This window comes from Octodon degus, unplaced genomic scaffold (assembly GCF_000260255.1).
Source record: "Octodon degus isolate 3935 unplaced genomic scaffold, OctDeg1.0 scaffold00026, whole genome shotgun sequence".
Classification (NCBI taxonomy): Eukaryota; Metazoa; Chordata; class Mammalia; order Rodentia; family Octodontidae; genus Octodon; species Octodon degus.
Genome location: NW_004524602.1, coordinates 11,523,696 through 11,547,043, shown reverse-complemented (window position 1 = coordinate 11,547,043; position 23,348 = coordinate 11,523,696). Strand labels below are relative to the sequence as shown.

General features: G+C 46.9%; 1 protein-coding gene and 1 non-coding gene across 2 annotated transcripts in view; both read left to right on the top strand.

Moving 5' to 3' along the window:
* Positions 1-23,348, top strand: part of Znf609 (zinc finger protein 609) — a 191,465-nt gene that overhangs the window by 163,175 nt on the left and 4,942 nt on the right. Inside the window, exons 3-7 of the mRNA XM_004628820.2 lie at positions 13,496-13,583; positions 16,649-18,986; positions 20,341-20,707; positions 22,614-22,789; positions 23,006-23,222. Coding sequence (XP_004628877.1) covers positions 13,496-13,583; positions 16,649-18,986; positions 20,341-20,707; positions 22,614-22,789; positions 23,006-23,222 — 3,186 coding nt within the window. The remainder of the gene's footprint in view (positions 1-13,495; positions 13,584-16,648; positions 18,987-20,340; positions 20,708-22,613; positions 22,790-23,005; positions 23,223-23,348) is intronic.
* On the top strand, positions 7,741-7,873 carry LOC111816110. Its single transcript, XR_002820616.1, has one exon. It is a non-coding gene; the product is annotated as a small nucleolar RNA SNORA1 (small nucleolar RNA).

Below are 23,348 nucleotides of genomic sequence, written 5' to 3'. Positions count from 1 at the left end.
CACACACATAAATAAATAAAATTAATCATAGTTTTTCTCTTTCATCCCAGATTATAAACTTTCTAGATATAGAAACAAACTTAGCCCTGCTCTCCTAGCCTCAAGCAGAGTATCTGTTTGACTTAGTAGCCCTTTGTAAGTTAAGAAATTACTAAGGAGCTGACTGGTGGGACACACCTGTAATCCAGTACTCAGGAGGTTAAGGCAGGAGGATCACTGAGTTTGAGGTCAGCGTGAGATATATGTTGGGATAGTGAGTTCAGGCCCAGCCTGAGCTACATAGCAAGATACTGTCTAAAAAAATACTTTTAAAAAGTTAGTGAAGTTGACCTTGCCTATGGCTTTAATTCCTTAATAATGTGCAGAATTTCACACTCTCCTAGACTAAGAGTCAAAAGGCTATAAAATTGGCAGTGGCGCTATCAAGGTGCTAATGAGTTGTAAATGACCCCTTACTTTTAAACACTGAGGGACTCTTTGGGCTATAGATGACAAGGTGAGTACTCAGCACCACCTAGAGGGAAGGATGGAAGTGTTCAGCATGCAGTTTCACGAGTTCACCAGTGGTTCCCTAAACTGCACAGCTTCTTACTCCCTTTGTCGCACTGTGCTAAGGTGCAGCTCGCTGAGCCATTCAGACAGACTTACCCGCCTTCCCTGTGGCGTAGTAATGTGTTACATTTTATATGTTTATCCCACTGGACTGTAAGATATGTAATATAGGTTGGGACCATAGCCCCTAACTACCAGTTCCTATCAGTGACTTGATTTGTTTGTTTATTATACTAGGGTTGAACCCAAGGGTGCTTTGACTTATATCCGCTGTGTGTGTGTGTGTGTGTGTGTACCAGGAATCAAACTCAGAACCTCACACTTGCCAGGCACTCTGCCACTGAGCTATATCCTCCACCCAGCCCCCACCTTTTTTTTTTAGACAGGGTCTTTCTAAGTTACCCAGCCTGAACTCAGATGTGGGATTCTCCTGCATCAGTGTCCCAAGCAGCTCAGATTATAGACTTCTGTCCCTCCCATTTTGCCAAATATTGATTATTAAAGGATAGATACTACCAAACACCCAATAAGCTAGATATAGCAATGTGGGTTGTTCTTTATTACGTAGTGCAAAGTTAAAAAGAAATGAGATGAGGCCAGGGAGATGATCTGCTCAGTAGAATAAGCGCTTGTCTGGCAAGCACAAGGGCCTGAGTTCAATCCCCGATTCCACAAAAAAAAGAAAAGAAAAGAAATGAGACACAGGCACAGCGGTACACTTCCTGGGAGGATGGTGCAGGGGGTTCATGGGTTTGAGCCCAGCCTGGGCAATTTAGCAACTGTTTTTCAAAATAAAAATAATACAAAGAGCTACAAATGTAGTCATTGCAAAGACCCTGCATTCAATCTAGTTCCAAAATACAAAAATAAGATAGGTATTGAAGCCTAGCGTGGTAATCTCACCCTGGCAGGCTGAGGCAGGAGGATCACTGCAAGTTTGAGACCAGCCTAAGCTACAAAATGAGCTCAAGGCCAGCCTAAACTTCATAGCGAGACCTTGTCTCAAAAAGACAAAGGCAGAGCAGCTGGCTCTCACCAAATGCACAGCCAGCCAATTCTGAGTCTTCCTTTTCAGCGTATTCCTACCTCGCTATGCCGAAGTCCTCAGCTTCCCTTACAGGTCATCATTTGGCTCTCTGTGGGACCCAGAGTTTCCTAGTAGGAGAATCTCAGCAAGGCAAACAGACCTCCAGGAGGCAGAACCAGTAGCAGTGCTAGAACTGGCTGCTCCAAAGCTCTGTCTCCCAGCAGGAAGACAGCAGCAGTTTGGTTCAGTTCTGCACAGGCAGATGGCTTGGTTTGCTTTGGTTTGGTTTGTTTGCAGTACCAGGGATTGAACAAACTCAGGACCTTGTGCTTGCCAGACAGGTGCTTCTACCACTGAGTTCTCTCCCCAGCCCTGCATAGGCAGATGGGCAGCAGCTGCACTTTACAGTTCTCAGGCTTCAGTCCCAGGGCTCCTTTCATTTACAATAAAAACGCCTGGGGACCAAAGGAGGTTTGCATACATATATTGATATAAAGGCTATATCTATTAATATTTATAATATTAGGAATTAAAACTGAAGAACTTAGGGCTGGTCAAATAGCTCAGGATTAAAGCACCTGCAAACAGGTGCAAGGGCAAGGGGTTGGATCCCCAGACCTGCCGTGCTGGCCCCACCCCTGGGGCACCCTGAGATGGCGATTGAGACTGGGTGTGATGGTGCACACCTGTAAGCCCAGCTCTTGGGAGGTTGTAAACAGGCGGATTACTACGAGTCTGATCTAATAGTAAGACCCTAAACATCCTGTAGACCCTTCCCTAAAATAAAATTTAAAAAACCCACTGAAGAACTTGCCAGGCAAGGTGGTCATACCTGTAGTCCCATACTCGGAAGGCAGAGGCAGGATTGTCATGAGCTGAAAGCCAGCCTGCCCTACATAACAAGACCTTGTCTGAAAAAAAAAAAGTAGCATCCCCATCTCTTACATCATCTATTCCCCTTTTATCTTTTTCTCCATAGGCCTTGTCACTATCTGACATATATTTACTTGTTCATTTATTTGTTATCCGTCCCTCTGCACTTGGATGTAAGAGCAGAGATTTTGTCAGTTTTGTGCATTGCTAGTTCGTAGCACTTTAGAACAGAGGCCCAAAAACAGTGACTACTTGTAGAAAACAAAAGAATAAATAAAAACATTATAGAGCTATTCCTACTAAAACTAGTAACTAGCCAGGACAGTGGTACACACCTATAATTTCAGCATTCTGGGAAGCTGAGGCAGGATGATAGCAGTTTTGAACCAGCCTGGTTAATTTAGTGAGTTAGCAAGATCCTGCCTCCAAATAAAAATAAAAGCCCAGAGTGATGGTATACATCTGTAAACCCCAGCACTCAGGAGGCCAAGGCAGGAGAACTGTTACAAGTTCGAGGCCTGACTGGAATACATAGGGTGACCCTGTCTCCAAAACCACAAAAATAAATACATAAGGACTGGGCTATAGCTCCGTGCAAAGTCTCTGGGTTCAATCCCAAGTACTGGGGAAGTGGGGGGGGGGGCTTTCTGTATTTACTGTCATGAGTAGATGACGCACACACATGATTCAGGTTCAAGCAGAGAGACACCGGGATATGCTTGGGTTTTACAGGATCTCTCGGGCTCGTGCATTGAGAACAGTTGAGAAAGGAATAATGATAGAAGCAAGGTGAGAGGTGCAGTTATAATTCAGGGAGACTTGGAGAAGTATGAGCAGGGTATGCAGTACAGGCACAGCTAGCAATACTTGGAAGGGTGAGGCAGCAGGGATTTCTTTTTTTTTTTTTTTTTTTTTTTTTTTGCGGAACCGGGGATTGAACTCAGACCCTTGCACTTGCCAGGCAAGCGCTTATTCTACTGAGCCATCTCCCCAGCCTCCCAGCAGGGATTTCTAACTGTCACACCTGGGGAGTCAGCCCTGGTGAAGGTGGTGGTAGTCACCCCGCTTCTGTGCCTGTCCGCAGCAGGGCACGCTCATCCCCAGGCATGCCCAGGCATCCCTCCTTCGTGGACACATGGAAAAACCAGGACACTTTCCAGAATACTTATTTTCCTCTCATGTGCCTGCTTCCTGCTCTAAAATCAGTCCCTAATAGAAAGCTAGTTCTGGTGAGTGTTATTTTCTGCTTTTCCTTCCTGTCCTCTTGTCTCACCTCGGAACCCTATAGGAAGAATGTTACACTTGAGCAAAATGTGTTTCCTTTGACATTTAAACAAGTCTCCATTTTGTCTTTCCACATTAGAATTTTCCCTCTTTTCCTCTCCCATTTCCAGCACTGTCTGACCTGTCTCTGGCTCATTTGTTATTGCTAAAGTTCAGAGATTAGTCCAGAGGAAGAAGCCACATTTATAAACATGTGTTCCCACCCACTATTTCCAGAGGAGGCGTAGTACCCATCTTCTGACTGTGCCTGCTCTCTCTGCAACTGTGCCCACCCATCCTATAAGCGTGGTGCTGGCTCAGGGTCTCACCTTGTCCAGAAGTAAATGGATGCTGGCCGTGGTGAAATTGTTATGCAGTGAGCAGAGCTGCCCTTGCCTCGGGTGAGACAATGCTGGAATTCACTTGGCCAGAGAAAAGAGGCTTTGCTGCTTTCCTAGGACATACTGCCATTTCCTGGGAGGCTGGGCTGGGAACAGGTTGGGACTCCTGACAGCTGTCACCCTGTATGTGTCTTTCTTGCAAGGTGAAGTAAAGGGACAGTCTAAGAAAACTGTGGAGCGAGTCCAAATAATTTGTTAGAGACAGCTGTGTCATGCCTTAGACTCGGATTTGACCACATTCACAGGAGACCTTCGGTAAATTACTTATCCTTTCTAGACTTTGATTTTCTCATCCAAGTAGCTTTAACAGAGGTCTATGGGTACAGTTGAGTGTAGAGGACTTGCCTATTGGGCAGTTTCTCTGGGTGGGGACTGCAGCACTTGCACTTTGTATCTCCTTATCCCCTGCCTTATTAAAAAAAAAAAAAAATGATTCAAAACACCGGGCATGGTAGCACATGCCTGTAATCCTAGCTCTCCTGAGGCTGAGGGAGGAGGACTACAAGTTCAAGATCAGTCTGAATAATGTAGTGTGACCCTTTCTCAAAAAAAGTGATTTAAGATTGTCAGTATTTAGTAAGACAATATTGAAACTCTAAACGCATATGAAGTAAATGTTTAACAAATATTTTAATCAGAATCCAGCTCACTAAACTAAAGTCCTTTACTGACCTAATTTCACTAGAATGAGATTTTTTTGGTAGGAACAAACCCCCACCCCATCTCCTTCATCTGATCTGATTTTATTATAGAGCACCCTGAATTCTATTTCCACAACCAGCAAGCTAAGGGGAATCTTTTTTTTTTTTTTTTCTTTTCTTTGAGACAAGGTTTCTCAGTGTAGTTCAGGGGCCTTGAGCTCACTCTGTAGCCCAGGCTGGTCTTGTAGTTAGAGTGATCCTCCTGCCTCAGACTCCCAAGTGCTGGGATGACAGGCATGTTCCACCATGCCCAGCTAAGTAAAATCTTTTTAAAAGAGTTTTGGGTTCAAGTCCTGTTAGCATATAGTTTTGTCCAAACCCTCTATGTATTATGAGCCAATTTTCTTATTAAAATCTTGTCATTACTTCTCATTTAATATTGTTTTATTGCTTAAAATCTGAGATTCAAGAGGGCAAGTGACTTGTCCAAGGTTACACTGTTACAGAGCAAGGTTTTGGACTAAGGTTTTCTGACAAGTCCAGTGATCTTCATACAAGACTTTCCTTCTAAGAAAATGGATAGAGAGCTGAGTACTAACCATGTGCAGACCCTTCGTGTATTGGATCAAATAGTATTTATTAGTGAGTAACCAAAGAAGAACAAAATGTTCACTCTAGATTCCCCAGACTCATTGTCTGCATGCAGAGAAAATGTGCCTTGGGATTTCTTACCAAGACGACTTGTAGATTTCAAACTTGTTTTTGTTTTGTTGCTGCTGTTTCTGAGTATGGAACTAGAAACTGAAGCTAGGACCTGACACTCTCTAGGATAGTCCACTACCACTGAGCCGCATCTCCAGCCCACAGAAGCAGGCTTGATAAAACTAACCATCTGACCCAGGGGTGTTGGCACAGGTCAGCACTCTGGGAGGCTGAGGAAGCAGGATTCCAAGTTAAAGTCCAAATTAGCAAGACCCTACCTCAGAAAATAAAGGGTTGGCCAAGTAGCTCAGTGCAAAGGCTCTGGGTTCAGTCCCCAGTCCACTAAAACAACAGCAACACACCAGAAAACAGATACAGAAAGAAAAAAATTTTTTTTAAATTGGGGGCAGGGGTTAGTTTTGTTCAGATCATTTGGTTTGGGATTTGTTTTTTTTTTTTTTTTTTTTTTCAGATATGGTCCAGGCCCTGCTGTGTAGTTCAGGCTGGCCTTGAACTACACAGCTCATGGTGATCATTCTGCCTCAGCCTCCTGAGTGCTGAGGTTACAGATATGTGCCACCACACCCAGTTTAATACATCTGTTGCTGTTTCCATATCACATGATCATAAAAGAAGAACAGCTATAACAGTTTTTCAAAAGAATAAAATGGGAGAGTTCCCAGTATGGGGACTTATGTAGCCACGGTATCTACCTCCGTGTGGTAATGGCACGGAGGTGGACATGTAGCTTAATGGAACAGAGCAGAGGACCCCGGAGTAGACTCACACACATGTGCCCAGCTCACATCAGCAAATGTCCAGAAGCAGTTCTTTGGGTGAAAGACAGCCTTTGGAGGCCTGCATTGTAGTACATGCCTATAACCCCAGCACTTGGGAAGCTGAGACAGGAAGATCACTATCCCACACCATCCTGGGCTACACAGGAACTTCAAGGCCACCCTGAACTACATAATGAAGCCCTGTTCCCCCCCCCCAAAAAAAAAGGAAAGGAAATAAACTGATCCTGATCCATCAAAAGGGAAAATACTGAATGCAGTATAGGATTTAATCAGAATAAAAGGGGCCACCCAAACAGCTCAACAGATTAAAGTGCCAGCAAGCAGACTCAGGGGGGTGGTTCCATCCCGGGCCTGCTGAGACCACAGTTGAAACTGGGGGTGGTGGTGCACGCCTATAATCCCAGCTCTTGGGAGGCTGTAAACAGGTGGGTCGCTATTGAGTCCCATCTAGTAGTGAGACCCTGAACACCCTGTAGACCAAGTCAGAGCAAGAGAGCCTGGTGTCTGAAATACAGAGGACTCTCAAAACTCAACACTGAGGGGTGGGGATAGCTGCCAGTTAGCTCAGTTGTTTAAGCGCCTACTCCTGCTCATGCAAACAGTCAGGAGCAGGATACAGCAGTTCAATCCCCATCTCTGCCTGCCTTACTAGACCTGCCCTGAAGGCAGCCTGAGCCAGCAAAAAAAACAAACAACTCAACAGTTGGAAACAAGCACTAAGAAAATGGGCACAGACAGGAGCACTTTCACCAGAGGTCTTATGGACGGCAGCAGAGACTGGCTCCCACCATGCTGGGGGGGCGGGGATGCACAGGGTGCTGTGACTGTGGACTTGAGCCTAGGGAGCCCTTCTCTAATTCTGTGAATATTTTGAAATGAGGAAACAGGGTGTTGCTGAGTGGCCTAGGCTAGCCTCAGATTTGGGACCCTACCTCAGCCTCCCAAGTGGCCACCAAGGCTGGACTGGGAGTCAGTTTTCCTCCTCCTCCTCCTCCTCCTCCTCCTCCTCTACCTCCTCTTCCTCCTCTTCTTCTTCTTCCTTCTCTTCCTCTTCCTCTCCCTCCCCCCTCTTTTTTTCCCCACAGTACTAAACATTGAGCCAGGGCCGTGACACTGAGCTGTCTTCCAGCCCTTGCACTCCCTTGTTGAGATGAAATTTGAGACCTGCCTAGACAAGTCTGCCGGGCTGGAAGGCATGCACTACCATGTGATCTCACTTTCTAATAAACTAAACTTACAGTGATGGTATGACCCAACAGTTGCACCCCTGGGCACTTATTGTAGAGGAAGGAAAACTTATCCTCACATAAAAACCTGTACACACAGCTGGGCATCATGGTGCACGCCTGTAATCTCAGCATTCAGGAGACTGAGGCAGGAGGATCGCTTAATTCAAGACCAGCCAGGGCTACAAAGTAAGTTCAAAACCAGCCTGGACTGCATGGTGAGACCCTGTCTCAAAAAAAAAAAAAAAAAATTGAAGCCTCTTTCTGGATTAGAATGGGCACTGTTGATTGGTGCCTAGAATTGGTCAGTGTAGCTAAAATTGAGACACAGGTCATGCTTCCATCACAGTAAATATTTACAGTGGTGACAATGAGGCCTGTAACATTTTGCCTAATATTGACTGAAAAATGCTAACTTTCAATATTAGAAATGAAAGGTTAAGGAATGATTCAGAATCTAGGTCATGTGCCAAAATAACAATACTACATACAATTCAGGTTCTAGGCTCCCAAAATGTATTGCTGGACGAAATTGAATAGAACACCACAGCTGTCAATGTCCATAATTCAAGTGGAAATAGAAGAATTGTGGCAAGGCAGATGTGATGACTGGATTAAGCTTCAATTCTTTTAAAAAGGGCTCCTCTGAAGACAGCCTCCTTAAAGTGACCCTAATGAGTATTAAATCCCATGAAAGTTCTTTAAAATAAAACTTACTTGATTAAAAAAAAAAAAGATCTGTACACAAACGTGCATAGCCATTTTATCCACAATAGCCCCAGCTGTTGGGGTGGGAATGTTCTGGGGATTGAACCCAGGGCCTTGACACTTTTTTTTTTTTTTTGAAACAGCTGAGTAAATTACTAAATAAGGGTCCAGGAAGATAGCTCAGTAGAATAAGCTCTTGCCTGGCAAGCTCAAGGACCTGAGTTCAATCTCCCGGTTCCGCAAAAAAATAAATAAATTGCTAAATAAATCCTCCTACTTCAGCCTCCTAGAGTGCTGGGATTTTTTTCTTTTAATCTGTTTATTTGGTACAGGGTCTCACTACACACCTTGGACTCGTAGTGATCCTTCCATCTCAGCCTCTGCAGAGCTGGGAATACAGGTGTGCGCCACTACACCTAGTTTTGGTGGCCCGGTCGGTGTGGGGCCAGCACAGCATGGGATAACAGGGATCAAACCCAGGTCCTTGCGCTTGCCAGGCAGGCACTTGGACCACCGAGCTCTCTCCCAGCCCTAAGTGCTGGGATTATAGGCATGTGCCACTATACCTGGCTAACAGTAACCTATTGATATATCATAAATTTGGGTCAATCTCCAGAGAATTTACTGATTAAAGAAAACCAGTCCTAATCTGAAAGAATAAATAAAATCTGAAGGTCACAATAAAAAAAAGAAAAGCAGTCCTAAAGTATTACATATTGTGTGATCCCATTTATGTAACGCTCTTGAAATGACATAGTTACAGAGCTAGAGGGCAGGTTAGCATTTGGCGCAGGAGGCTGTGGGGCTGGGCATGGAGGTGCATGCCTGTACTCCCAGCACACTGGGGGGCTGAGGCAGGGGATCACAAATGCAAGCCCACCTTGGGAAGTTTGGCAGTTTTGCATATGTGCTACTGAAGCGAGAACACAATTTGGCAGCTTAGACCCCCATCTCCAAATAGTTCCTTGCAGTCTAGGCAAGAGAAAAATGAAGGACTGAGTATGTAGCTCAGTGTGAAGATCCAGGGTTTGATCTCCAGGACTACCCATGGGGGAAGGAACAGCAGTAGCCCTGAAAAGGACAACACTGCAGGCTCCTTTGTGGTGCAGGAAGTGTTTTGTGTCTCCAGGCTATCAACTGGTGGCTTCCTAGCTGAGATATTATACTGCCATTAAGGCATAACCATAGAGAAACTGACTAGAGAACATGTAGCCTCTCTTAGTGCCTTACAACTCTAGGTGGATTTATAATAATGTCTTTTTTTTTTTTTTTTTTTTGCATGTATGTTTTAGTAAAGGTCTACATAGGTCACTATGTAGATCCAGACTCATAGTGATCGCCAGTGTTCAGCCTCCCAAGAGCTGGGATTACAGGCAGGCGCCACCATGCCCCGTCTCAGTTGCAGTCTCAGCAGCCCTGGGGGCAGGGCCGGTACAGCACACAGGGGATCAAACTCCCAGGCCACTGCATCTGCCTAAACAGGAATAATCTCAAATTTTAAAAATTGATTTTTAAAAATCAACCATCAGCACTTTTTGTTTTGTTTTGTTGTTTTTGTGTTTTGAGCCAAGGTCTGGCTGTATAGTCCAGGCTGACTGCAAACTCATAGCAATCTCCCTGCCTCAGCCTCCTGAGTGCTGGGATTACAGACATTTGCCACCACACCCAGCAGCCATTAGCACTTGAATGCACATTTAATGAACTTAGTTTGTGATACAGTGAGACTCCATTAAGTGTATTTAGTATTCTTGAATAGAAACAGAAGTAACCTGTAGGGGCCAGGGAGATAACTCAGTAGATTAAGCCCTGTCTGGCAGGCATAGGGTCCTGAGTTCAATCTTTAGTATTGAAAAAAAAAAAGCAGCCTCTATTAAAAATGAGATGCTACCTTGAATCAGAAAAATCCCAGAGGGGCTGGAGAGATGGCTCAGTGGTCTAAAGCACCTACTTGAAACAAGCTTGGCAAAGCACAGGGACCGCGGTTCAATCCCCCAGCACCACATGCCAGCCAGCCCCGCCCCCTGGTGGGCTGAGCTGGCCACACACACAATAAATAAATGTAATAAATAAAAATAAATAATTAAAAAAAAAAATCCCAGAAACTAAATAATGTTAGGTAAATGTGAAAAATTAACCAGTTTAAAATCTTAGAAGAGGGGCTGGTGAGATGGCTCAGTGGTCTAAAGCACCTACTCAGAACAAGCTTAGCAAAGCACAGGGACTGCTGTTCAATCCCCCAGCACCACATGCCAGCCAGCCCCGCCCCCTGGTGGGCTGAGCTGGCACCACACACACACACACCCACACACACACACACACACACAATTTTAAAAATAAATAAAATAAAATCTTAGAAGAGCTGGGGCTAGAGGGCTGGTGCACACCTATAATCCCAGCATTTGGAAGGCTGAGGCAGAAGGGTCACCTGGAGTGAGAGGTCAGCCTAGATTACATAGCAAAACCCTGTCTCAGTCAATCATGATTCACATTTGTTTTACAAGTGAGAAATAATCATTGAAGTCGGGTATACAGGCCTATAATCCCAGCATTCAGGAGGCTGAAACAGGAATAGTTTGAGTCCTGCCTAGACAATTTATCGCCCTAAGGAGGCCTTGTCTCAAAATGAAAAAATGAAGGACTGGAGAGGTACCCTGTGTTAGAATCAATCAGTACAGTTTAAGACGCCTAGGGTTGTAGTTCATTGCAAAAGCTCTGGATTCAATCCCCAGTACATCAGGGAAAGAAAGAAAAGAAAGAAACTTTGAAAAAAAAAAACTGTTAACATAGAGACAGAAGGAGGAAAGCCTTTTGAAATATGACAGAAATTCAGAAACCATGAAGATTGATAAACATGATAATATAAAAGTAAATAATTTGTGGGGCCGGGGAGATAGCTCAGTGGAATAAGCACTTCCCTGGCAAGCACAAGGGCCCGAGTTCAATCCCCAGTTCTGAAAAAAAAAAAAAACATAAAAGTAAATAATTTGTACATATTATTAACCATTTACAAATGACAAGCTGAAGGAACATAACTGAGTCATATTACATGTGAAATCTTTACTTTGGTGTATTCAAAATTACAACTGGGACAGGGATATAGCTCAGCTGCGTAAGTGCCTGCCTGGCAAGCAGAAGATCCCACATTCAATCCCAGCACCACAAAAAAAAATCACAGAGTGAGGCAGGCCTGTAATCCCCGAAGTCGAGCAGTGTAGGAGGCTAAAGGAGGACTGCGTCAAATCTTACATGGCAGTTTAGTGCCTTAGCAAGTCCCTGTGTCAGAAATTTTAAACAAAGAGTTAGGACTACAGCTCCATGGGAAGGCATTCCATTCAGTCCTGTTGTAAGCAGTGTTTACAAGAGAATGGATTTAATACAAAACACATAGTTTATAGGATTATTTTATAATATTCATCCAAAGAATCAAATGCAGAAGAGTGCAGGAGATCCGTCCACCCCACTATCCAGCTGAGGGCCTGGGTCCCTCTTGCAAGTCTGTACCGTGGATCTGTGCTGGGAAGGCCCAGAGGTCAGTGATGGAAACTGTAAAGTGAAGGATTTGTGCCAACAGGCCGAGGGGTCTGTACTGGAGCCAGGAAGCAACGCTGAAGGTGAGGACCAGAGCTCCCCCGAAGAGAAACACAGCCATTCTCAGTGACAGCAAAGACCCAAGCTCCTCCGACCATGGGGATAGCCAGTTCATATCAGGAAAACTAGAATGAGAATCTTCTCCAGGAGAATCAACAGCACCCCATCTTCCTCTCCAGTTCTGTTTTTAGGCTGTAGGCAGCAGTCATCAGATGGGCCTTCCACACCCAGCAGTGCACTGATTCAGTTCAGCTGGCCATTACAGGGTACTCATTATGGGCAGGATAGCTCGGCAGACTAAGCGCCTGCCTATGCAGGTACGGGGAACGGGGTTTGATCCTTGGCACCACATGCCCCACCAGCCCCGCCCCTGGGCACACTGAGCCAGCCACCAACTATGGGCATCCTGCTAACGCATGCCTGTAATCCCAGGGCTGGGACGGCTTAAAAACTGGAGGATCACTATGAGTCTGAGCTGTGTAGTGAGACCCTGTACCAAATACATTTTAAAAAACAAGGTACACATTAGTTAATCCACCACAAATTGCTAGCACCAAAATATTCCCCAAAAGGTTGGAAATTCTAAAAAGACTTGAATAGACAATAGACTGGAAAGGAAATACAAATGTCTAAAGTACACTGCACGTGCATGCATGCATGCGCGTGTGTGTGTGTGTGTGTGTGTGTGTGTGTGTGTGTTTGTGTGAGATTAAGGGCTTAACTCATTGCCTTTGTGCTGAGCTACATTACCAGTTGTTTTATTTTGAGACAGGATCCTGCTAGTTGCTAATTTCCACAGGCTGCCCTGGAATTTGCGGAGCCTCCTGCCTCAGCCTCCCAGAATGCTGGTATTAAGGTGTTCACTGCCATGCCCCACACCCAGTGATGCTTCTGAGAATTGGAAGGCTGAAAAACAGTGACACTTCATTTTATTTTAGGGGATTTTGGCTGACTTTTGGAGTATGACTACATTACCCATTCAAAATCGTTTTTTCTTTTCTTTTTTTTTTTTTTTTGCGGAAGCAGGGCTTGAACTCAGGCCCTTGCACTTGCCAGGGAAGTGCTTATTCTACTGATCCCTCTCCCTGGCCCCTCAAAAACATTTTTAAATAATATGAACTTGTCAGAAATATTATTATATCATTTAAAAGTAAAAATGGGGGCCGGGGAGATGGCTCAATAGGATAAGCGCTTGACTGGCAAACGCAAGGATCTGAGTTCAATCCCCGGTTCTGCCAAAAAAAAAAAAAAGAGTAAAAATGTACCCCCCAAAACCCCAAGATGTTCCCCAATAGGAAAACATACAAACTGTGATCAAATTACATTGAAGTTAATACTTCAGTGAGCTCAGTAAAAACGAATGGATTTAGCTTTTCATGTCAGTATGGATAAATCTCCAGTCTGTAGCCTGAGGTGAGGAGTGGAAGTCGTGCTGTACCCCATATGTGTACAGTGTGAAAACAGAATAAATAATGCTTGTCGCTGAGGCCCTGCGTGCGGCTCTGTGGCGCTGCTTAGGTCTGCTTTATCCTGAGGCAGTATGCTCTGTACGCTGCTGTCCTCGCAGCCTGAGCATCGGAGCTGCTGCCCGGGGGTGGTTTGTCCTGGGTCCTTGGGGCCTCGGGCGCCTCCTGCAGAAGGCCAAGTGCTGCCTGGGTGAAGACTGCACTAGCAGGGCTCACGCAACTCACACCTCCGTCTTCTCGTTTCCCAGGGATGCTGGTGGTAAATGTGACATGGAGGAACAAGACCTACGTAGGCACATTGCTCGATTGCACACGGCACGACTGGGCACCCCCGCGGTGAGTCTGACCACCCTCCACGTACCTTCATCTGGATACAACTGCTTGCCATCTTTAAAGGATGTTAAGGACACAGAGACAAAAAAAAAAAAAAAAAAAAGACACAAGAGACAAGGCAGTGTATTTATCTGGCATTTTAAAAAGGGTAAATAAGGGCCAGGAATATAGCTCAGCAGTGCACCTGCCTGGCAAGCACAAGGTCCTGAGTTCAATTTCTGGTACAAAAAAATAAAAAGGATAAATAAGATGAGTGCCGTGGCACACCATCTCAGGAAGCTGAGGCAAGATTGCAAGTTTGCATCTCATCTAGGCAGTTTAGCAAGACTGAAGTACCAGGTGTTGGGTGGGAGAGAAGGTAGCAGGGTGAAGAAATGCCTCTTAAGCCTCTATCCATATTCTCTTCTTGTAGCCGCCTTAAAACCGAGGCCCTGACATCTGAGTTAGCAGGTATTTATTGGTGATGCCTTGTAACAATAGCTGTTTTTCAGAAACTTAAACCCAAGAAAATTTTCAATTTTACAAGTTTTTATTGGCTTCACAGGATCTTTTCAAGCTGTAACTTGACTGATACCAACATTTTGGGACTGAGGTGTAACTTAGTGGCAAATCACTGGCTGATACACACAAGGCTTTGGGTTCAATCCCCAGTACCACACCCGCAAAAAGGTTTTGAGTTAAAAGGAGTAATCTTGGCGGCTGGAAAGATAGCTCAGTAGAATAATCGCTTGTCTGGCAGGCACAAGGACCTGAGTTCAATCCCAGGTTCTGCAAAAAAAAAAAAAAAAAAGGATTGATCTTTCAGTGTGTGGCATCTTGCAATTTGTTCCTAAAATTAGAACCCAGTTTGCCAGAGGGGTGAGGAACCTAAATGTCAAGGAGTCCTTCACAGTCTGTGTGCAGACAGCAGGCTCGGAGCTGCGCATTGAGTGCAGCCGCCACACACTCACACATGCCCTAACAGTCACAGACACTGCAGGGAAGGTCAATTCCCAGCACCCCACATGCCTAGGCAAGGGGGTCCTGTGGCCAGCCTGGCCTACAGAAACCCTGTTACCAAACCAGACATAGTGATGCACTTGGAACCACAGCTACTCTGGAGGTTGAGCTCAAGGCCATCCTGGGTGACATAGTGAAACCCCCACCTCAAAAGAAATAAAGAGAGATGGAGGGGAGAGAGAGCAAGAGATACAGAGAGACGCTCGGTGTGGTGTTGCCCACCACGGGCAGCACTATGGGAGGATGAGGCAGCAGGACGGAGCCCAGCCTAAGCAATGTAGTGATTGCTTGTTCTGCCATCACTGCGGCTTCCAGAGTCTTAGAAACAGTCTGTTCCATATCCCCCAGGACAAAAGTATAAACCAGGTCTAAAAAGGAACTAATCTTAGCTAAAGATTTAATTTTAGACAGTGTTTTTGGCTCCATGAAAAGCAAATTTGGGATCAGAAGTACCTCTGTGGTGCAAATCTCCAAACACTGAAATAATGCACATCCCGTCCAATCTGATGTCTGGGATGGATTTCAGGGCCTCCTAAATATGTGCTTTTTTTTCCCTGTGTGTACCTCTGTGGTAAGGTGTTTAGAGAACAACTGTGGGGTAAAAGAGGCAGATTTGGGTCATGGTAACCTGTCAGACCTGTAACTGTCGAGGACCACAGCAGGCCTGGCCTCACTGTCTGTGTCAGACTTTAAAGTCCTTCCAGAAGGATTCTGGCCACATGATTCTGGCCACGTGGCTGCCTTCACCTGATGGAACAAACTTCAGAGCTTTAGGGAGGGAGGTTAGGGAGAGCGTCCCACAGGCATGTGGCTAGCAACCTAGGAGCTTTTCATTAACACAGTCTCACATCTTAAGTCCTTTTAGCAAATCATATTTATTGAAAGTGATAACCATCATCCTAAAGGTTCTTCAGGAGCTTCAACTAAACTGGTTTAAAGATGTTTTCTGAAGTCAGGTGTGGTGGCACGCATGCCTGTAATCCCAGCACTGGGAGGCTGAGGCATGAGGATCATTGCGAGTTTGAGACCACCCTGGGCTCAAAGGCCAGCCTGAACTGCATAGCGAGACCATGTCTCAAAAAAAAAAAAAAAAAGGTATTCTCTCACTGAGCCATATCTCAGGAATAACACAGCACCTGCCGGCAAGCACGAGCTCCTGGGTTCAATTCCCAGTACCCAAAAAGAAAATAATGTGTTTTTTAAATCTTCTATGGTAACAACACACCGCAGTCCCAGCACTGGGGAGGCTGAGACAGGAGGATTAGGAGTTTGAGGCATCCTGGGCTACATAGTTTAAAAGCCAGCCTAAACTACATAGTAAGACCTTGTCTTAAACAAAAAAGAAAAAATTGAGATAAAGGGGTAAAAAGGATCAAGAAGCCATGTGTGCTGTCTAAGGACCAGTTTCTCCATGATGATTACATTTTCTATGGATCACAAACATATATTAATTTTTTTAAAAAATCAGAGCAGGGAAGAAGCCAGGTTGAAAATCCCGGTGTGGTGGTGCATGCCTGTAATCCCAGCACTTTGGAGGCCGAGTTTGAGGCCAGCCTGGGCTACAAAATGAGCTCAAGGGCAGCCTAAACTGCATAATGAGACCCTGTCTCAAAAAGAGAGAAAAAAGAGAAGCAGCAGCAGCCAGGTTGGGTTGGGTGGTTCGTGCCTGTAATCCCAGCCCTTGGGAAAGCTGAGGCAGGAGGATCACCAGTTCAAGTCTAGGCTGAGCAGCTTAGTAACTTAGCAAGACTCTACCTCAAAATAAAATGGTATTTACACAGAATCTCACTACAGTAGTTGAGGCTGGCCTCAACTCTCATTGATCCTCCTGCCCTGCCCTCTCAAGTGCTGGGATTATAGGTGTGTGCCACCATGCCTGGCAAAATAAAAATTTAAAAGGGGAAGGAAGGGGAAAAGGAGGGCTGACTGGGGGTGCAGCTCAGTGTGAAAGCTTCACACTTGCGATCCTCCTGCATCAGCCTCCCCAGTAGCTGGGATCACAGGTGTGAACCAGCAGTCCCAGATGTTTCTTCTCTTACTAACATCCTGTTGTGTTTACCTTTGCCAAGGTTCTGTGACTCCCCCACCAGTGACTTGGAAATGCGCAATGGTCGAGGTAGAGGCAAACGCATGCGTCCCAATAGTAACACACCTGTCAGTGAAACAGCCACAGCCTCTGACAGCAAAGGGACCAGCAGCAGCAGCAAAACTCGAGCAGGAGCCAGTAGCAAAGGCCGTCGGGGCAGCCAGAATTCTTCAGAGCATCGCCCACCTGCCAGTGGCTCCTCTGAGGATGTCAAGGCTAGCCCTTCCTCTGCCAGTAAGCGGAAAAACAAGCCCCTGTCAGACATGGAATTGAACTCTAGCTCAGAGGACTCCAAGGGGAGCAAGCGAGTCCGGACAAACTCCATGGGCTCAGCCACTGGCCCACTGCCTGGGACCAAGGTGGAACCCACCGTCCTGGACAGAAACTGCCCTTCCCCAGTCCTGATTGACTGTCCCCACCCAAACTGCAACAAGAAATACAAGCACATCAATGGACTCAAGTACCACCAAGCCCATGCCCACACAGACGAGGACAGCAAGCCGGAAGCAGATGGGGATAGCGAGTATGGGGAGGATCCAGCCCTCCACGCAGACCTCACGAGCTGCAATGGTGCATCTGTCTCCCAGAAAGGCTCCATGTCCCCTGCCCGCTCAGCTACCCCCAAAGTTCGGCTTGTAGAGCCCCATAGCCCTTCTCCTTCAAGCAAATTCAGCACAAAAAGCCTCTGTAAGAAAAAGCTGAGTGGGGAAGGGGACACAGACCTCGGGGCTTTATCCAATGATGGCTCCGAGGATGGACCCTCAGTAATGGATGAAACAAGCAGTGACGCCTTTGACTCTTTGGAAAGAAAGTGTATGGAAAAAGAGAAATGTAAGAAGCCTTCTAGTTTGAAACCTGAAAAGATTCCTTCCAAGAGCTTGAAGTCAGCCCGGCCCATTGCACCCGCCATTCCCCCACAGCAGATCTACACCTTCCAGACCGCCACGTTTACGGCAGCAAGTCCAGGCTCATCCTCGGGCCTCACCACTACAGTCGTGCAGGCCATGCCCAACAGCCCACAGCTCAAGCCCATCCAGCCCAAGCCCACCGTGATGGGGGAGCCCTTCACAGTCAATCCCGCCCTGACACCAGCCAAGGACAAGAAGAAGAAAGACAAAAAAAAGAAGGAGTCATCCAAGGAACTGGAAAGTCCTCTAACTCCTGGGAAGGTCTGTCGAGCAGAAGAAGGAAAAAGTCCCTTCAGGGAGTCATCAGGAGATGGGGGGAAGATAGAGGGGCTCCTGAATGGCTCCTCTGACCCCCACCAAAGCCGTCTGGCCAGCATCAAGGCTGAAGCTGACAAGATCTACAGTTTCACAGACAATGCCCCTAGCCCTTCCATTGGAGGTGGAAGCCGCCTGGACAGCACACCTCCAACCCAGCCCCTGACGCCCTTACATGTGGTAACCCAGAACGGAGCAGAGGCGAGCTCAGTGAAGACCAATAGCCCTGCCTACTCAGACATCTCCGATGCAGGGGAGGATGGGGAGGGCAAGGTAGACAGCCTCAAGGCAAAGGACCCCGAGCAGCTGGTGAAGGAAGGGGCTAAGAAAACGCTCTTTCCTCCTCAGCCACAGAGCAAAGACTCCCCATACTACCAAGGCTTTGAGAGCTACTATTCTCCAAGCTACGCCCAGTCCAGCCCTGGGGCCCTGAACCCTGGCAGCCAGGTGGGCATGGAGAGCCAGGCCTTGAAGTCAAAAAAGGAAGAGGAACCAGAAAGCCTGGAGGGCAAAGGGAAGAATGACGTCTGTGAGGAGAAGAAGCCTGAAATGGGTGGTGCCAGCCAGCAGCCCTCAGTGATCCAGCAGCGGCCCAACATGTACATGCAGTCGCTGTACTACAACCAGTATGCCTACGTGCCACCCTATGGCTATGGCGACCAGAGCTACCACGCACACCTGCTGAGCACCAATGCAGCCTACCGGCAGCAGTATGAAGAGCAGCAGAAACGCCAGGGCCTGGAGCCACCTCGGGGCCCTGACAAGAAGGTTGAGCTGGGCCTCAAGGACCGTGAGGCTGCGCTCAAGGAGGAGTGGAAGCAGAAGCCATCCATCCCACCAACCCTCACCAAGGCCCCCAGCCTCACAGACCTAGTAAAGTCGGGGCCTGGCAAGGCCAAGGAGCCAGGGACTGACCCAGCCAAGTCAGTCATCATTCCCAAATTGGATGATGCCTCCAAACTCCCCAGCCACACCCCAGAGGCCCTGAAGGTGAAGCTGAGTGAGGCCACACACCTAGGCAAGGAGGCCTCAGAGAGCAAGACAGGCAGTGAATGTGGCCGCCAGGCAGAGGTGGATCCGATTCTCTGGTACCGACAGGTAACTAGTTCCCCTGAGAGGAAATGCAAATGATTTGTGGGAAACTCTTCCCCCCACATCAGGCTTCCTGCCAGTAGTGGCAAGAAAGCTATATACCTTCAGAACTTTGATTTTTTTTGTTTTGTTTTGTTTTGTTTTTCTTAATTTGGTTTGGTTTGGTATAGTTTTTTGAGGCAGGGTCTCACAATGTAGTCCAAGCTGGCCTTAAACTCACTCCTGCTCTAGTCGCCTGAGTGCTGAGCAGGCACCACCACTCCCAGCATCATTTTTAATGTTTTTAATAAATGAGGTATTTTCCCATTTGACAAGAAAGACCTAGGTACGTTAATTATTCTAGAGTTACTGGAACCTCCACTAGCAGAGACAGAACTAGAACCTAGAAATCTTGATTGCTGACCCAATATCTCTTCCACTAATTTGGTTCCTACAGAATGAGCCAACAGTGGTTACTCCATTTCTTTAGAGTAAGCCAAAACTACACTATTCAGTTACCGAGCTACTGTGAAAAGAATTTTATAAGTGGGGCATTGTGGCACATGCCTACAGTCTCTGCACTCTGGGAGGTCGAGGCAGGAGGATCTCACATTCAATCCTAGCCTGATCAATTTAGCAAAACTGTCTCAAGATAAAACTAAAAAAAAGGGTTAGGAAGTTCAGTGCAAATTATTAGTTCAATCCCCTATACTAATAAACAAGCAAATAAAGAAGGACTGGGAATGTAACTGGGTCAGAGGGCCTGGATTCAATTTCCAGTACCAAAAAAAATTTTTCCAGTTAGAATCTTGGAATGTCTTCCTTTGCCTTTTGGTGCCAGTTACTTGCTCCTCCGATCCAGGCGGCAGCAGTCACTCCCTACCCCAGGCCTGCGCTGAAGAGGTGAAATGCCTACCCCTCCTGGAGAAGCAGCTCCTCTATTCCAGGAGTACTGCCCCAAAGTGCTGTTCTTGCCTGGAAAACACCTGCTGATGGTTTGCTTTTTCTTTGTTTCCTTCAGAGGGGAAACTTCTAAGCAGAGAGATTAGAGCTGGGTTGTAAACCATGACCAGGAGCAGCCAGGGTCCTCCCTGCCTGAGGTCCTAGCAACTGCCTACTTCAGTGTTTCTACCAGGGCTTCAGCTTTGAAACTTTTGGGGAGTTTTTTGTTGTTGTTTGTTTGTTTGCCTTTTTTCTCTCTATGCAGTTCAGGCTGGCCTTGAACTGACTTTGTTGCCCACACTGGCCTCAAACTCACAGCGATCTTCCTGCCTCAGCCTACCAACTGCTGGCATTAGAGGCAAAAGCCACCACACCCATCCAACTTTGAGGCTTCTGTCTTAGATGTGTACACTCAGTCCTCTTTCTGTGGTTGTTGTAGGAGGCAGAGCCCCGTATGTGGACGTACGTGTATCCTGCTAAGTACTCAGACATCAAGTCAGAGGATGAGCGGTGGAAAGAGGAGCGGGACCGCAAATTGAAGGAGGAAAGGAGTCGGAGTAAGGACTCTGTCCCCAAGGAGGATGGAAAGGAAAGCACAAGTAGTGACTGCAAGCTGCCCACGTCTGAGGAGTCTCGCCTTGGGAGCAAGGAGCCCCGACCAAGTGTCCATGTGCCTGTGTCCTCCCCGCTCACCCAGCACCAGTCCTACATCCCCTACATGCACGGCTACTCCTACAGCCAGTCTTATGACCCCAACCACCCCAGCTACCGGGGCATGCCTGCTGTGATGATGCAGAACTACCCAGGTACGGCAATGCAAGGCGGGGCACAGAATTCAATCCAGGTTTTGTTGCATAGCCCCAGGGCTCTGTGCGGGATGACAGTACCCCTTGCATTATTTCATAAGGCGACCAGTCTAACCCATAGCTCCTTAAGTGACCCCACTTTACAGTGTGAGAGACCACCTCTTCCTCCCTCACTCCAACTGCAAGGTGGCCTCTGGACCTTTTTTTAGACATTTGGGGCAGATTAAGAACAATGCAGGGGGTGGGGGGACGGGGACACGGCTCAGTGGAATAAGTGCTTCCCTGGCAAGCACAAAGGCCTGAGAACAATGGGGGGGGCGGGGACATGGCTCAGTGGAATAAGCGCTTCCCTGGCAAGCACAAGGGCCTGAGTTCAATCTCCATGTGTAAGGCCTGGGCAGGTATGTAGTGCTGGGAGGAGCAGAGTGAAGTCAGGTCAGGGGTCCCACAAGGGACAGTGAGCTCTTCACACCACTGTCAGGGAGTTCTTTTGGAGGGCTACAAAGTTGGGGTTTAAATGTTTTTTAACTTGCTAGAGAAAGAAGCTCACTGACTGATTGCTATTGCCAACGAGTCATACGGATTTTTTTTCTAGGGTGAGAGGACACCTCTATTTTGTTGATTTTTATTTTATTTTGAGCCACATACTGGGGCTGGGGAAATGGCTCAGGATAAGCGCTTCCCTGGCAAGCACAAGGGCCTGAGTTCAATTCCTGGTCCTGCAAAAAAAAAAAAATATGTCATTTTCTAAAAAATACAAATTACTCTTAGAAATACAGATAGAAACAGAAAAAAAAAAAAAAAACCTGTTGCGATCCACATTCTAATTATAATATTAATGAGGTTTACTGTGGTATGTGAACACACGCATCCAGTGGGCACTTCAATTCCTGGTCCTGAAAAAAAAAAAAAAAAAAAAAACCTGTTGCGATCCACATTCTAATTATAATATTAATGAGGTTTACTGTGGTATGTGAACACACGCATCCAGTGGGCACTGATCCTATCAGCATGGCCAGCAGTCCCCTGTTTGCCATTTATGTTTGGAGCCTGTGAGCAGCTCGTCCAGATCTTTGTAACATATGTAACAGGCTGTGCAAACTCTAGTCACCCCTCTGTGCTGCGGACCCCAACCACCCCAGCTACTGGGGTGCCCTTACCCAGCTTCTCTTTATCCAGCCCCCATCCCACCCCTCCTGCCTTCCATCTCCCAACTCTATATAGTCAGACCAGCCGGGGCGCTTCTGACTCCTAAAACTCTCACCTTCCTACAGCTTAAATAGCCGGGCATTCCAGTGACATGATTAGAACTCTTTTAAGTAGGACAGAAAACCTTTTCAAAATTGTCTCCCTATCGAGGTGGTCCTAGCTCCCTGCCACCACACCCATCTCTATCCAGATAATAATTCTATTTGCTGAGAGCGTGCAATGGTCTAGGCACTGTCCTGGGTGATTTTTGTATGTTTTGTTTTTTAATACTCATTATTCTATGAAAGAGGGTATTGATATCTTTGTTTTGATAATCATGAAACTGAAACTCAGAAAAGTGGGTTAGTTTGTACAAGGTTACCAGCTAGTAAATCTCAGGTGTGGATGAGCCCACGTCCTTTCTGCATGTAAATTCTGTGAGCTTTCTACCTTAGCATACCACTACTCCAAGTGGAAGCTGAGACTCCAGTGCCCAGGGCACCAAAGTGGATGTGGTCTCAGCTTCGAGACCCGGTTTCCAATCCCTTTGCTCAGCTCCCCTGTAGTTATGTAAAGACAGGTTAAGCCAATAGTGTCACCCCAAAGTCGGCATGGCAAAAAAGACCTCAACTGGTGCCAAGACGAGCGGACCCCATCTGACCACCCAGAAGCGGAGATTGCCTGCCCCTCGTCTCTGACCCCTGATCTCTCACGCTAGGTTCCTACTTGCCTTCGAGCTACTCCTTCTCCCCATATGGCAGCAAGGTCTCCGGAGGTGAAGATGCCGAGAAGGCACGAGCCAGCCCCAGTGTCGGTTGTAAATCCAGCTCAGAGTCCAAAGCCCTGGACATCTTGCAGCAGCATGCCAGCCACTACAAGAGCAAGTCACCCACGGTAAGGGAAGCACAGGAGCCCCTTTTTGTTCCACAGGGACCAGTAAGGCCACACCTAGGGTCATACAGAAGGTGTGCCAGTTCAGTCCTGACCACAGTGCAGCTTGGCTGATTTCACATCAGCCCCAGGTCACCTCCTCCTGCTCAGTGTTGGGCACTGGTTATGTTGCTCCTGTGTGTGTCACCACAGTGCTTATGCGTCACCTTTCCTTTTCAGATTAGCGATAAAACTTCTCAGGAGCGAGATCGGGGAGGCTGTGGGGTGGTTGGAGGTAGCGGCAGCTGCAGCAGTGTCAGTGGAACAGGCGGAGCTGAGCGGAGTGTTGACCGGCCACGCACCTCACCTTCCCAGCGCCTGATGTCCACACACCACCACCACCACCACTTGGGGTACTCACTGCTTCCCACACAGTACAACCTACCCTATGCAGCAGGTAAGCCTCTTGTCCCTGACACCCATTTTTCTTTGTCTCCCACAAGAACTTTTCTTCCTCAGCTTCTAATCTCTCCATAGTCCTAGCCTCCATTAGAGCATATGATGTTTATTTCCTCCCTTGCAC